This window comes from Perca fluviatilis, chromosome 2 (assembly GCF_010015445.1).
Source record: "Perca fluviatilis chromosome 2, GENO_Pfluv_1.0, whole genome shotgun sequence".
Lineage (NCBI taxonomy): Eukaryota > Metazoa > Chordata > Actinopteri > Perciformes > Percidae > Perca > Perca fluviatilis.
In genome coordinates, this window is record NC_053113.1 from 20,043,664 (window position 1) to 20,059,759 (window position 16,096).

Consider the following 16,096-nt stretch of genomic DNA (forward strand, 5'->3'; position numbering starts at 1 on the left):
ACGTTCACCCACCCATCCACCCGTCATCTCTCCTTCACTTTTCTGGGCCTTTTTGGAGGTGCCGAAGTGACCCCCCTCCTCTCACCCTTCCTCCCCCGCAGCCAGGATGTGACGGGGGATATCTACTATTTCAACTTCTCCTCGGGACAGTCCACATGGGATCACCCGTGTGATGAGCACTACCGCCGCCTGGTGGCCCAGGAGCGTGAGCGCGCCCAGCTCACGGCCGCTGCAGGAGGCACAGGGGCGAAGAAGGACAAGGACAAGAAGAAGAAGAAAGAAAAGAAGGAGAAGAAAGAGAAAAAGAAGAAGGAGCCGCTCAAGACTCCTGCAGTGAGTTGTTGTTGTATTTTTCCACAGTTTAATCTTGTATTTTTTGTGGGAGAAATGCTTCACTCTGTGTTACATGGATTCTAGAATTTAAAAGAAGAAAAAAATGCAGTTTTAAATATGTGTATTTTATCAATACTGAGTATGAAGCAAGAGAAACGTTGTAGCTGTATGGACACTATGTCTTTTTTTCCTACAGGCACTGAGTTCAGCCCTGGGACCTCTACCATCCCCGCTGGGCAGCCTGGCTCCTCTGAGAGGTCTGGATGCTCTTGGCCCAGGCCCGCTACCTGGTTCTGCCCCTGGTCTGCGGCGGCCCCCTGGCAGCACTGGGGGACTGGAGCCCCTAAAGACATCCCTTGGGGTAAGATCCCATTGCTATCTGGAGGACCATATGATTTGATTTTTTATTGTTAGCCTCTCCCAAACCATTACAGTATACAGTATACTATAGTAAATGTCTTTCTCTGTCAGGGCCCTCGGAGCAGTGGAGCGTCTAGTGTTTTAGGCAGCAGGCAGGAGGAGAGGGTGTCTCTCACTCTGCCTGGCTTTGATGATGATGATGATGTTGATGATGACGAAAATAAGAAAATCTCAGAAAACGAGGTGCAGTTCAACCTAAAGACAAGTGCAAAATGATATAAGTAGTTGGTTTAGGTGCCTAATATGGCTCCTGAATGTATATTTTATGTCCTTATCTAACCAGACATTGTCACTTTTTCAGCCGAGTCCTCGCGGTTCAGACCGATTATTGAAGAACCTTCACCTGGACCTGGATGCACTTGGAGGAGGCCTACATTATGAGGTAGACAGGATGGTTTGCTTTAAACATAACTGGTTCTGGTTCTAAAATAAATCTTCTACTGTAAAAAGAGAAAATGAGAACAGCTGTTGCAGGGCTTACTGATATATTTCAGACCTATAAATTCCCAGGTACCTTTTGTCTTTGATGAGATAGTTTTGATTCAGTTTGATTCCATGTTGATTCAAGAAGGGTACAGTCATTTTTAGGTATGAATATTATATGTTTCTCTTCTTGAATCAGTTCCGGTGGAAAGTTTAAGTGTGTGTGTCTGTGTCTGTCTGTGTCTGTGTGTGCGCTCTAGGACAGTGAAGCCAGTGGTGAAGCTCCAGCTGAGGAGAGAACAGAGCCAGAGTTGCAGGACTTGGCCTTATCTGGAGACCACAGCCCTGAACCACCATCCCAACAGGTACACACACACACACACACACACACACACACACGACTCTCAGCTCTTTGTCTTCTTGGCTCTTTAATTTCGGTGTTCTGTATCTAACACCTGTGTTCGTCATGCAATCATGTTCTTTGAATGGCCATAGTGTTTTATTTTTTACTTGTCTTAAACATTTTTATATGTTGCATGAATTGACAGGAATTTAAGAAGCACAACCCTGGCATCTCAGGTATATTCATAATTGTTGAGGTTAATTACATTTCTACTGTATCTTTAAAGCTATAGTGCATAGTTTCTGTCGCCCCCCATTAGGAATTCTAAATAATGACAACAACACTGTTGGGCATCCACATGACGCAAGCCTTCGGTGATCGCACACCTACCCCTCCTCCACGCAGTTACTAGTAGCACATAATTTAGGTTGAGTAAATTTAATAGCAATAATTCCTACTCCTAGTACGTTACAAAACCCATTAACAACCTGTTCATAAGCAGAAAGGCGACATCCGTGTCTGACCTCAGTCGCTTTTCTTTTATTTTTCAGCGCTCTCCAAATAGGAAAAGCCACACCAATGGTTATCTGTGTTTGTCTTCGCTGTCGGTAACTTTTTTTATTTTGGTGGATTTTAGTCCATCTGCTGATCGTGCAGGTCTTTTCTTAGCAGTACAATCACTGACTGAAACATTTTGTGGGCGCTTCTTCGGGTTTTTAGCCATGCCTTCACCTGTTGCAGCAGTCCTCTTCGTCTCCAAAGCTGAACACTGCTGTTGTCCTTTCTCAGCGGTAAAACGCATCCCTCAAGCTGCTGTGTGGGAATTTCGCTGGGCGACACCGTTTTGTAAACATTACCATACTGAGAAATACAGAGAGAGTTTTGTGGAGCTGATTAGCTTTGTATCAGCTCATTTGGCAATGGCTTGAATGTTACGGACGTTCATTAATATAAAATAGCCACGCACTATAGCTTTAAGCCAGAGATGTTCAAGACCAGAGTATATTGTGAAGAAAAGGGGTACCTTTCCCCCTGATAAAAATGCAGCCATTGATAACTTCACATTGCATTTTCAATTAATGATAATAATTGAATAATGTGGGATATAGATGCTAATATATACTGTACATATATTCTTAGGTTTTGTTTCCACACATTCTCTGTGTATCACTACCGTGAACTTGTCTTGTTGTCTCATGTAGCTGTGTTTCTAAACCATCTCTTATTCCTTCTCTTTGTCTCGTGTGACCTTTTTAAACCTTTAAACCTTTGCACCGTGACCCGGGGTGTGTTCCTGTAGCTGCTATGCTGCTGGGATCTGTCCTATGGGCACGGCTGTCACTGTGCCTTCCTCTTTGTCTTGCTGTCTTCCTACTGTCACTGTTACTGCTTTGCTGTCTAAAAGTATATATCAGGAGCAAGTTTCAAAACAACAAATCCTATTATTCCTCTCTAATTTTTGTATTTATCCCCATTGGGATAGACCAGTACAACTCCCCATGACTGCCATTAGATTCTGAGAAAAAGTCGGTCCTAATTTATGACTCAATGAACATTTCTTACATTACCTACTGATGAAAGTTGGTAATACATTGACTCTTTATTCTGTAATTACACAATGTCCCAAAACATTGTGGCTTTTTTGAAAGAGGAATTACATTTATCAAACAAACCTGCCCCTTTGTGTGTGCCTGTATTTGAGTGTGAGAGAGACATGTGTATGTTTTTCTATGCATACATGCATATTTTTATTTGTGCGTTTGACTCGTGTCTTGGTTGTCTGACATGACTCATTTTGTCCTTGAAAAATGCATGATCTGGTAATTTTGCGTGCAGTTGTGTCAAGATAACCCCCCCCCCCCACCCCCAACATCTTTCAGCTGGGGTCACAATCTTTTTTTCCTTCCCTCACCTGCCCTCCTTCGTCCTTTCTCTCCCTTGTGTCTCTGCACGCCTTCCTTTGTGCCTCTGTCTGGGATGGATGAACAATTCCTCCTATTCCTCTCCATCAAGGACTCTCTGTGGGGCCGCCGCCTTCACCTGTCCTCACTGGCGGACAGCAGAAACCATGTCAGTGAGGAGGGGGCACATGCTGGAAACTCTGCTGAACAGGAGGTAGCAGAGGAGGTGAATGAGGTGGTGGTGGAGGAGGAGGAGGAGGAGCAGCAGGAGGAGCAGGAGGAAGACAAGGATGTTCAGAGAGAGAAGGGAGAGGATGAAGGAGGAGGGAAAGCAGAGGAGAAAAGAGAGGTAGAAAATGAGCTGGAGGATGGAGAGGCACAGGACGAGGAAGCAGATGAGAGGGAAACCAAAGAAGAGGGGGAGGAGATGGAGGATGAGCAGGGAGGAAGTAAAGGGTCTATAGGAAGCAAGAATGATGAGGAGGTAGAGAGCGACGAGGTAGAGGAGGAATGCTGTGAGGGCGGTGATGGAGAGATAGATGAAGGCGATGGTGGAGTGTCAAAAAACGTCCAACACAGTGACAAGCAGGAGAGCAAGGAACGAGAGAGAAATGCGAGCGACGTGGAAAGTTGTGTCAAAAGCCAACAGCGTGAGGCCAAAGACAGAGAAGAGAATGCAGAGAGTGACGGGGCAGGGGAGAGTTTAACGGAGGAGAAAGAAGAGGTGAAGGAAGAGATGCAAGCGGAAGAATTTGAGGAAGGTAGTGATGAAGTTGTAGAGAAATGCTTCAAAAGCGACCAAGACGGAGAGAGTGAGGAGGAGGAGGACGAAAATGACAAAGAGAGGGAAGAGCTTGAGGGAAGTGTAGATGACGAAGACAGGCAGAATGAGAGTGAGGAAGTGGAGGTGGAGATAAATAGCGAAAGAGAGCAAGAAAAGGAAAAAGAGGAGGAAGAGGACATATATAGCGAACAAGAGCAAGAAAAGGAAAAAGAGGAGGTGGAGATATCTAGCGAAAGAGAGCAAGAAAAGGAACAAGAGGAAGAGGAGGTGGAGATATATAGCGAAAGAGAGCAGGAAAAAGAGGAGGAGGTAGAGATAAATAGCGAAAGAGAGCAAGAAAATGAACAAGAGGAGGAGTTGGAGATATATAGCGAAAGAGAGCAGGAAAAAGAGGAGGAAGAGGTAGAGATAAATAGCGAAAGAGAGCAAGAAAAGGAAAAAGAGGAGGAGGAGGAGGAGGAGGAGAACGATGAGGCTTTGGACAGATGCTCCCTGAGCCAGAGGAAAGTGACAGAGAGTGACGAGGAGGTGTTAGAGAGATGTCTACAGAGCGAAGGGGGAGAAACAGAGGGGGAGGGGCCGGAGGTAGATGATGAATCTGACGCCCAAAAGCCCCACACTGCATCGGAGAGTGAGGAGCAAGTCGTTGAGGTTTTTGAGGCTGGAGCGGCTCAGGTTCGACCCGCCAAGCTAAACGAGAAGATGATGCTGAGTGACCTTAGAACGCTTGACCAAATAAGAAAACCTCTTGCTGGCAAGATGAAGAATGTGACAAACGAATCCCCCCTTCCTGCAGAGGTAGGGTTTGGTGTTGCCTCTGTGCGTGCTTACACACCTCACCCCCATTCACGACCCGACCCCAACCCTGGTCCTGCTTGATCTCTGCACGCAGGTGCATGTAGCTCCCAGAATCCAACTCCACTGCCTTAGGGGCTCCCAGCCTGAATGTCATCACTCGCACGCTGGAATGTTATTTGGTGAGAGGACGGATCCGTTTGAGCCCCTGAGGACTGGATTGGAAAGTTCTGATCCCTTTTCCCACTGGTAGTCCATCTGCTTTTAGATTGGCGGGCGATTTTGAGCAAATTGACCAGACACGCAGGTCTCTCATCTCCCGCCATCGCCTCCCCAATCTTTCCAAGACTGCTTGCTTTGATTACAGATTGCTTGACTGTCTTCACTTCAGTATGCCTGCCAGCTTGTCAGACTTGTTTGTGTTTGTGTACACTCTGCTTTTGACTTTATGCTGTGTGTGTGTTTCTGTGTCTTCAATATTTAGTGTTGCTTGTGCAATTTAGTTTGCTTGTTGTCTCAGAACCGTTACCTTGCCGTTGAGTGTGTTTATATGTGTTTGTGTTATTGCAGGAGTCCGAGGCCAATGAAGACATTGAGAAGGCTTCATCCTCCATAGATGTCAAGGTACAATGATCATGCAGCATGACACCCATTCAGTCCTTCGTTGAACTGCAAATAGTTCAATCTGTTTTGTAATGGTTCTGTTTATTGTTTTTTTTTTGCTTTATCCTAAAGCTGTCGGAAAAGGTTCTCGACATCAACGACCTGTCCGGCACTGTCAGTCCACTGGAGAGAGACAATGAAGAGGAAACAAAAGAGGAAGAGGAGAATGAAGGGGGGGCAAAGACAAAGAAGGCTAAGGCTGCCAAGAGGTGCGTTTTCCTTTTTGATATTGTTCCTGGAAAACAGCTGCTGTGCTTAAACTAAGTTGCATTATCTCTTATCAGGTCTTGAATAGTGTCTCACAAGGAACTGGAAGTTCATTTTAGATGCCTTTATCCATTGTGTTTCCATGAAACCCGAAGTTCAGCAGTTTTAGTTTTCACAGTAATTTCATCTGTGAAATCCCCAAACATTTCTTTGTAAAGCTCCCAACCATTTTATTTATATATATATATATATATATATATATATATATATATATATATATATATATATATATATATATATATATATATATATATATCAGTGAAACATGCAGTACTGCGTCAAAAGAAGGCCATGGACATTCAGGAAATATAAACAACTTGTCCATTAATAAAGTAACACTGAAAGTTGAATGCAATCTTAGGGTATTTACAGCCTTTTTTAACCTTGGTATTGGTATACCACCTTTCTCCCTCTTCAGCCATTTGCAGGCTGCTGGCAAAGACAACCCTCTAGCTCCAAAAGTTGACCGACTCGTCCTCCACCAGCTCAGCCGTTCGCCCTCCCTCTCAAGCTCGTCCCACTCAGAGCAAGCTGACATGCTCCGTCTGAAAACCGAAAGCCTCGGCACGTCTCTGGGGCTACAAAGGCCTGAGACCTCCAGAGGCCGGCTGGTCCGCACTTCCAACGCCCAACTTGAAGACACTGAACTCCCCTTACAAAACCAGGAGAGCCCACTGGAAGAAGAGGGCGGCTCGAGAGTGTGGAAAGACAGAGAAAAGAAAGAGGAGGAGAGTAAGAGGACAGAGAAAGAGGAGAGGAGTCTGAGAGAGAGGAAGGTGGAGAGGGAGAGGAGGAAGGCTGATCAAGAGGAGGAGGAGGAGAGGGAGCATATGATGAAGGAGAAGGAGAAGAGAATGCGTCTCCTCCAGGAGGAGCTGAGGAGAAAAGAGGACGAGGAGGAGAGGAAGCTGAAAGAGGAGAGTGAGGAAAGACTGAGGTAGGCATGGAGACACATATTTTACTAAACACTTTTAGAACAATTTCTTAATTCATAAAAGCACATGTATGCATGTCTCCCAAAGGGCTCTCCTGCAGCATCTCGTGTCTAAGAGGAGAGAGGAGGAGGCCAGGCTGAATGAAGAGTCTGAGAGGACGCTGGAGGAGCTCAGAGAGTCTGTCCGCAGGGAGAGGGAGAGGGAGCAACACCAACTCAGGTCAGACACATACATCAACACATAAATTTGAGTTGCAGAAAACAAAGTGACGCTAAAATCTGCGTGTCCTGTGTGTGTGTGTGTGTGTGTGCGTGTGTGTGTCCTGTGATCAGGAAGGAGAGTGAGGTCATGCTGAAGGAGTTACGCATCACTTTAGAGGAAGAGCGAGTAGCGGAGCGCGACAGACTGGAGGCCCAGAAGAGGCAGGACACTGAACGTCTGAAGGCTGAGTCGGAAGAGGAGCTGCAAGCGGAGAAAAGGAGACTCCAGGGAGAGAGGGAGGAGAAACTAAACTCCCTGAAACATGAGGTGACTGAGGATGATTGCTGGCCTGCTTGTGTCCGGCTCGTCTTTGATTTCAATATTTTTAGAATAGTCTTTAAAATGTCAGTGTTCGAGTGTTGTCATTGCACCTGGCATGACTGCCGTTGAGACTCCTTCTCTGCATGACTAATGAGGGACATTGGTGGTGATGGCGCAGTGGATATGACACATTCCTATGGCGTGGGAGATCTGGGTTCAATTCCCACTGCGATACATCAACCAATGTGTCCCTGAGCAAGACACTTAACCCCTAGTTGCTCCAGAGGCGTGTGACCTCTGACATATATAGCAATTGTAAGTCACTTTGGATAAAAGCGTCAGCTAAATGACATGTAATGTAATGGATATCTCATTCCACACAAACTGGAGCTAAACACAAATACTAGGAACAACAAACATAAACAAACACCTGTTTGAAAATCAATATAATTGAAGTTTAATAAATAGCAAAATTCAAATCGTGTCACTGTTATTAAGATAAGATAATACTTTATTGTCTGTTACACAAGGGTTACAGAACATTGTCTTAGACAAGGCTCCAGTCACAAAGACACATTCACACAGACATATAAAAAAACAACATGGGGGGTGTTAAGGTATCAGCTGACTGTGGTGTTGATTTTGTGCTGTTCAGTATGGCTACTGCAGAGGGGATGAAGGATTTCTTGTTATTATTAAGCAATCTGGAGTGAAAAACAAATGACCCACGCAATGTTAGCAGGTTGGCATATTAACCTGGATACCAGTTTTCATATGTATAAACAGTTATATTGCCTCACCATCCTGTCAGTCATCCTCTTCAGTACAGTTCAGTTTTAGTTTATTTCCTGTCTGTTGTTGTTAGCAAACATCAAGATAAATAATTCTTGGCTACGATGGTGCTATCAAATGTTTTTATCAACATATTTTGTATAACGAATCCACACATCCCAATATGCCTTGAACATCCATTTTGGAAGTAAAGTGTTGGTATCATTACAAAAAGAAAACAAAAGAAAGACATTAACCGGATATGACCGCTAAACATTTAGACCGTCAAAAAACTGTCAAATGATGTATATGTAGTGTATGACCACTTTGTGTTATATTTATGTAAACGTCGGACACAACTGGAAACAGCAGGAGAACCAGGCGTTTATGTTTGTTCTGTTTTGGCGGTACATGGTGGCATTGGACCTGAGGGACACAGATTAATGATCTGTCCCTATGTTTGTCTGTCTGTGTTTGTACTATTTTGTCTGTATAAAGGTCAATATCACAGAGAAGAGGAGGGAGTTCATGAGTCCACGTCCTGAACAGCAGCTGGCAGATTACCACCGAGAGGTTAGGTCATCCTCATCACCACGTGTATATTTATTTTGTTTAGTTACATTTTCACTGAGTCCAGCGCTCAGAACACCATGTCCTCCTCTCTTTGCAATAGAACAAGATCTTTGCTGGACTCATAATATTCAGTCCTGGTCTCATTTGATCTGTTTCTGTAAAATAATCTCTATTCAAAGTCAAAAACATGTATTTATGTGTCAGAGCGAAGCATGTGTTGAAAGATCATGTGCGTGCACATGTTCCTATGGTCACACTATGTGTTAAATAGAAACACATGCATAAAATAACTTACTGCAGTCCCCCTCCCTCCTTCCACTGGTTTGTCTTGTCAGTGCGACGGTCATGTTCTTGTTTTGTCATTAGTGTCTTTCTTGTGTGTCGGTCTGTCATGGAATATCTACAAAGTCAACAAAACCAAAATCCCATTTTCACTGTCTAGCTAGCTGATGTTCTTCAGGAAGTGCGGGAGGAAGTGCAGCGTGATCACGAGAGGAAGCTGGAGCAGTTGAGGGAGGACCACAGAAGAGAGATGAACAACATCAGAGAGAAATACCTGGATGAGGTCAGATAGTGTTTACAATTCACATTTAGCTGATACATGCCCTCATCCTGTCCTTACATTAGTGGAAACAGTAGAATATATTTAAATGCCATATTTTCGTTTCCAGCACGCATCAACAAAGACGAACAGGCTCTATATTAATAATAAATAAATCCACAACTAGCCATTTTTTTTGTTTGTTTTTTAAACGCAATTAAAAAATGTTGTGTTTGTGTGTTCCAGGAGACTGCTCAGAGGGCGCGCTTGCTTTCTACTCTGCAGGAGGACCGAGAGCATCTGCAGGCCTCGCATGCTGTCCAACTGGAGAAACTCCGCTTGCAGCTCAACACACAGATACAAAAGACACAGCTGACACACTCGCGCAAGGTGAGACCAGACCGACGCACACGTTTATTAACGATGCAGTGCTGGTGCTGGACTTTCATGGTCTAAAACTGATGGCTCATAAAGTCGGTCATCCTTTCCACCGGGTGGATGGTTTTAATTTAAAACTCCAGTATATAGACAGAAATTATATTTTGCTTACTAAATTAAGGGTAAAGGGAAGCTTTTTCTGAAAAAAAGTAAACAATCTATTCCAGAGAATAAATCTGTCTTATTTCTTCTATTAGGAGTCAGAACTGGAGGATCTCAAAGATCAGATGGAGCTGAGAGCCAGAGAGCTGAAGAGCCAGGAGGCCATGCTGCAGACCAAGGTCTTCTATCCCATTCTGTGTGTACTATTAATCACTGATACACTAACCTTAACCGCATGGACTAATGGTGTCTGTCTCTTATCAGGTAGCAGATCTGAAGAGGAGGAGGAAGAAGCTTGGGGAGGAAGAGGAGGAAGTGGACAGACAGATAGAGGTGGGACATCCCACTTTTTCTTCATGAAAAGAGAGAATATAGTCACCAACCCGTCCACCCATCAACCCCTTATTTCTCCACCTGTCTGTGTGTGTCCAGGCCTTACCCCGGCTGATCCAGGAGAGAGACCAGCTGACGGAGGAGCTGGAGAGGATGAGAGAGGAGAAAACTCAAGCCAGAGAACTCCTTCAGAGAGCCAGAGAAGAAAGGAGTGAGGCCAAGGAGGAGGGGGAGAGGCTGAGGGAGGAGAGAGACAAAGCCAGGGAAGAGAGCAGGAGGTCCAGGGAGAACAAGGAGCGACTGGAGAGCAAGGTGGCGCTGCTGCAGGAGAGATGCGACCATCTCAGTCGCAGAGTCAGGTATAGTTTACTACACAGGGGATCCATGCATCCTGTGTGTTTACTTCAGTTTCAGCCAATGGAATTACTGAGGAGAATGTAATGACATCCAGTGTTCCTCTTTTTATTAAAGGGATTCACGTTTTATAAAAATACCATTTTGTCCAATCAGTGAGCTAGAACAATGCGAAGAAGCAGGCACCTCCACCAGACCAGAACCTAAACAGGACAAAAAGAAGGCAGAGAAAGCAGAAGTGACGGCGCCCTCCAGTGACAGGAGAGACTCATCGCTACATGTAGAAGACCTGGAGGAGCTGCCACTCTCCCCTGTACCCGACAGCCACAGCAGCATGGACGAGTAAGGACAATAAGGGACATAGAAAACCAAGAACACATTTGTGGTTGATAATGCACACTTTTGGCCATTTGGTATATACAGGGTACGTTATCGGAACAATACAAAGTTGTCGTAGTTGCTAATGTGCCAATATTCAATATTTCTACATATTTTAGTGCCACAATAAGAAGTAGGGCTTCCCCTGAAATTGTATTCGAAATGGAAAAAAAACAACCTGAAATGGTGCTGTCTACTAAGACAGAATATTGTCTACCTCTACTGAATGATAACATTTTTTTGTCTATATCATGCCACTAATGACATGACACCAATACAAAAGTAATTTCATCCACAGCTTCCGGTCCAATGTCCACACACAATATACTCTACTTTGCACAAAATAAAGAAGAAAGAAAACATATTACAGCTGCAGCCACAACACAATAGTGTAACCCATAAATTGTCCAACTATAACTAAACATTTTATACATAAAACACAACTACAGCCACAGAAAAATAAATAAGTAAATAAATAAACAGGGAATGCCACTTTCTAGACAGAGAATCATCGATACTACTAATACTGTAATACGTATTATTTATAGAGGGCTTACTGAGAGACTATAATACAATGTACACAAACAAGTTAAATAAAATAATCTAGGGGGAAAAGGGTAACAGATGATATTAAAATAAGTTCTTGAAAGGTGAGTTTTGAGTACTTTGTTGAATATAGCAGATTGGTGCAGTCCCATATGTGTTGGGGAGAGAGTTCCAGAGGGAGGGGGCAGCTATGGAGAAGGCCTCGCCACTCCAGGTCCAGTGCTTGGTCCTGGGTGGTTGCGACGGGCGGGTTGGTATCAGAGGAATGGAGGCTGATTATCACAACATTCCCGATTTAGAAGACCGTCCATGAGAGCCGGGCACAAGTGTGTATTTAACCTCAGCCCTCATCTCCACACATCTAATGTTTCCAGGTTTCAACACTACATCTCCACACATGGCGCATCCATCCAAAAAACCAAAGTCTTCCTGGAGAGGGAGAGCAGCCGGCTGATGGAGAGACGAGCAGCTCTGCGGGCGGCCCAGACCAGCTCCTTCCAGCACCCCAACCACGATGGAGGGGTGACTGAGGAGATGACAAGAAACCTCCAGCAGGTAAGGAGGAGTGTGACCCACCTCCTGCTGAACAATAATTGGTGTGATGACGGGGTTAATTGGAAATAAGTGTTCAAGCAACACTGTTGTATGTTTTAGCTCGAGCTGTAGTTCCAATGAGACAACCTGTAGGGGGACCGAAGCGGGAAACGTTACATAGTGTTGCTTTAAGTGCTGGTTTCTTTCCCTCGTTCTGTCAGGAGGCCAGAAATGTGGTGGAGCTGCAGCGGGCGGTTCAGAGAGGAACCACTCTTCTGCGGAGGAAAGAGGAGCAACTCCAGCAGCTAGAGAGCTCTATAGCTGAAGAGGTCAGGAGAAAACATCCGCCAGTACACTCTGTTAAAGTGATACTTTACTTTGGTTAAGCACTTTTATATGTTCAGTGCAAGAGATCTCATGAAGTCAACCAGCACCTTTAATCATAGCTGGGAAATTCAGGGTGGTGGGGAAAATGAATGTAGTTCTGCCTCGCTCTGTGCTCTTTCATTTCATGTCCTTGCTCTCTCCATTTAGCCGCTGTTTGAGGGTCTGTCTCGGCTGGCAGGAGAGAGGAAGGTGACTTTTGATGTGACTGAATCTGACCTCAGCAGCACTGTGGACCCACTGGATGGAACAGGTAACCCATGTTCATAGTTTAGCCAAAGAACCTGACATATTCACCGTTATTATTGCTATATTGAGATATATATATATATATATATATATATATATATATCACCAGATTTTGACATTGTATATATTTTTATAATTGCACTTTACCACTTTGTATTGCAACTGCTGAACAGCAAATTCCCTCGGGATGAATTAAGTTTTATCTTATCTTACACCATATACTTCTCTTAGATTATTAAAGTGATGGTTCAGAGTAATTTCACCCTAGGGTCCTTTGCACCATGACCTCGAGCCAAACACCCCCCCAGAAGCTTTTTTCACCTGGGTCAAACATTGGGAGAGTTAGCGTAGAGTAGCGTTATCAGCTGAATAGCTTAGCACAGGGGCTAATGGATCCAGTGATGTATCTCGTAAATGACCCCACTAATAATGCCCGAAATGATACCAAACTTCTACACTAGTACAAACAGGTTATGCACTCATAAAACGATGGATTGGAAAGTTTGAAAGTACACCAGAAGTTTATGAACACTTGCCTGCTCTCTTCTGCTCTCTGCTGCTGCTGCTGCTGCTACCTGCAGTTAGACGAGTGCTTAGGGACGTCTACAAATTACTACACCTAAAAGAGATGCAACAAAAATATTTATTAATGTAACTTTTTTTTTTTTAAGTAAGTGCTGTAGTATAACTAGCAGGAGACAAGTTATAATTGAGGTAAGTTTGGAGACATTACCTTATTTAATCATTAAATTAATAAATATTTTTGTTGCATCTCTTTTTGGTGTAGTAATTTGTAGACGGCCCTAAGCACTCGTCTAACTGCAGGTAGCAGCAGCAGCAACAGAGAGCAGAAGAGAGCAGGCAAGTGTTCATAAACTTCTGGTGTACTTACAAACTTTCCAATCCATCGTTTTATGAGTACATAACCTATTTGTACTACCTTGTAGTACGCGTTTGGTATAATTTGGTACATTATTGGTAAGTTTACGACAGCAACGTACGCCCATTAGCCCCTGCGCTAAGCTATTCAGCTGATAACGCTACTCTAGCTAACTCTCCCAATGTTCGGCCCAGGTTAAAAAAGCTTCTGGGGGGGTGTTTGGCTCGAGGTCATGGTGCAAAGGACCCTAGGGTGATATTACTCCGAACCATCACTTTAAATTTTTCCAGCTACACTTAGTTCCTCTCTTTATCTCCCTTTCCTACCTCACTGTCTTGTCAGGAGGTCATCCTACAGTTCCGGACAAAGTCCAGGAGTTAGCAGAGTCTTTGCAGCAGATCTCAAGCCAGCTCAACACCGTCCTGAGTGCGTTGGGTTCACTGGACCAGAGGCAGAACGCCACACCCTATACAGCCTTCCCTCTGCATCTGTCTCAACCTCACTCCACCCCAGCTGCCACCTCCACCTCTACCTCTGCATCAGTCATGCACCAGATGCACACCCTGGGCCCCAGCTCCTCAGCCCCAGTGAGGCTCTCAGAACCATCCTGGAACTGGGCGCCCCAAGGCACCTCCGCAGCCACCCCTCTTTTCAGTACCCGCATCAGCAGTGGGTTGAGGGGCTCTGAGGATCTCATCAACAGCCGATGGAGCCAGGTTTTCTCCAGTATGCTAACAGACGCCTCATTTATCTTCAGACCCAGTGCAGCACTATTAATGTGGATTGTTGAAAAGGGGTTTTTATCAGTCGCAATCATTGTTGTTGGTCCTGAACTGTTGTTCTGTTCTCTAGGAGGAGCTATGGACCCGATCGCCTCCAGCACCATGGGGCCTACCTCTGCATACTCATCATACACTCCTGTTAGGTAACCTGGAATGCACCTTTGATCCTGCTATAGATTACATACACATCCCCACTGTCTTAAATGTACTTACAACAATCCTAAAACTGTGTGTGTCTATGTGTATCTAAGTGAACATGGTCGTAGCCTGCGGCCCATGCAGAAGTCAGTGGAGGTAGACGGCCAGAAGCTGCAGGGCCTGATTGACGGCAACAAGAGGTGGCTGGAGATGCGCAAGAAAGACACCAGCATGTATCCTTTTACCCATTTTGTCCGTTACCTCCCGCTTTGGACTATGGTTAACTGCTCCTCAGATCTCTGCAGGGTAAATCCAGACAGCTAGCTAGACTATCTGTCCAATCTGAGTTTTCTGTTTTTAAAAAAAACGTTTGAACATACACCCAAACAAGTTCCTTCCCGAGGCTATTCGGGGCTCCGTGCGGGCATGTGTGCGTGCGTTTAACATCAGTTGAGCAATAGAGAGGACTGTTTCTAGCTAGCTAGAAAAGTAGAAAACTTTATATGTCTATTTACACTCTATTTTCATTATTGAAGTATTTCACTTTAAAAATGTTTATTGATGTATTTTTGACTTGTCTGATAACCTTTTACTACTTCACTTCACATTATTGCCCTCTATTATCCACAGCACACCATTACGTGCCCGTCGTTGTCTTTAACTCTGCCTTCCAGACCTCTGTTCACTCGCTATCCAGCTCCTTCAACCAAGAGCGGCCTGCTCCAGCTGGGCCTGGACGATAACAACCAGATCAGAGTCTATCATTACTGAGGACATGACACACAGTCCAGTACTGTTGCACTGTGACTGTCACTGAGGACTTTGGAGCATTAATGACTTTGACAGGTCAGCGTTGTGACGTTTCCACGCGGTGCCTCACGTGAGCGTCCCCTGATTCATTCCTTTTAAAGAAAAAAACTTTCAGTGCAAAGGTTTTCAGGGAATGTCCAACCTCATCTGCGGGGATTTGAGAAAGCGATTGACTGCAGAGGACATGGTAATTCAGGGAGCAACGTGTCAGGGCTGAGGACTTGTATCCTCCAACATTAGATATGGCTGTGAGCAACAGGAGACCTTTTTAAAGCACTTCAATGTCACGTTTACAGATTATAGCTCAATGCCAGACTTGGGCCAAATGGTTTACTGTAGTTTACTTTGATGTCCAATGGGGAAGTCAAGTTTACTATACTTATTTTACTGAAAACATCCCAGACACTTATCTTCATGTTGTGAACCCATTTGCTGCTGTAGGCAGGAAATAACACTACATAGTAGTGCTTTTCAGCTGCACAGAGGTCAAGTTTCATTTCATGACCGGTTACATTCATATTTATTACACTGGTTTTGTAAGTGTCTTGTGCGGGAAATGTAAGTTGTTTGAGCTAATGTCATTAGATTTAGTTGTTTTAGCCGGTCAGAAACAGAAATCACTGTTTGTAAAGGTGAAGCCAATCCACTTTTATTTTACAGGACATATTCCACAGATGTTGTCGCAGCGGTGAGCCGTTGATTAGTGGAACTTTAACATATGTGAAGGCAGAGAGAAAAAAAAATGTCTTGTGCATAGATGTGTAAATAAATAATGTATTTTTCTATAAAATATTTTAATAAACATAATTTTATATATATAGGCTAATCATGAATTGTGTTCTGACCCTGTTATAGGCTAGTACTGTTGGGTGTGGTCCGTTGTTTGTCCATGTACGT

At 44.3% G+C, this 16,096-nt stretch overlaps 1 protein-coding gene across 1 annotated transcript; it reads left to right on the forward strand.

The window, feature by feature from the left end:
* Nucleotides 1-6,667: 6,667 nt before the first annotated feature.
* LOC120575030 (centrosomal protein of 164 kDa-like) lies at nucleotides 6,668-16,017 on the forward strand. Its single transcript, XM_039825616.1, has 17 exons — nucleotides 6,668-6,866; nucleotides 6,952-7,083; nucleotides 7,197-7,392; nucleotides 8,656-8,730; nucleotides 9,173-9,295; nucleotides 9,518-9,661; nucleotides 9,907-9,990; nucleotides 10,076-10,144; nucleotides 10,244-10,503; nucleotides 10,655-10,840; nucleotides 11,797-11,977; nucleotides 12,178-12,285; nucleotides 12,491-12,593; nucleotides 13,812-14,195; nucleotides 14,322-14,394; nucleotides 14,503-14,622; nucleotides 15,064-16,017. The coding sequence occupies exons 1-17, from the start codon at nucleotides 6,760-6,762 to the stop codon at nucleotides 15,158-15,160; spliced, it is 2,442 nt and encodes an 813-aa protein (XP_039681550.1). The 5' UTR covers nucleotides 6,668-6,759; the 3' UTR covers nucleotides 15,161-16,017.
* Nucleotides 16,018-16,096: the final 79 nt, after the last annotated feature.

Coding starts and splice junctions, on each gene's coding strand:
- LOC120575030 (XM_039825616.1), top strand. CDS start 6,760: ATGATGAAGGAGAAGGAGAAGAGAATGCGTCTCCTCCAGGAGGAGCTG. Junction 6,867..6,951: donor GAGAGTGAGGAAAGACTGAG/GTAGGCATGGAG, acceptor TGTCTCCCAAAG/GGCTCTCCTGCAGCATCTCG. Junction 9,991..10,075: donor AGGCCATGCTGCAGACCAAG/GTCTTCTATCCC, acceptor GTCTCTTATCAG/GTAGCAGATCTGAAGAGGAG.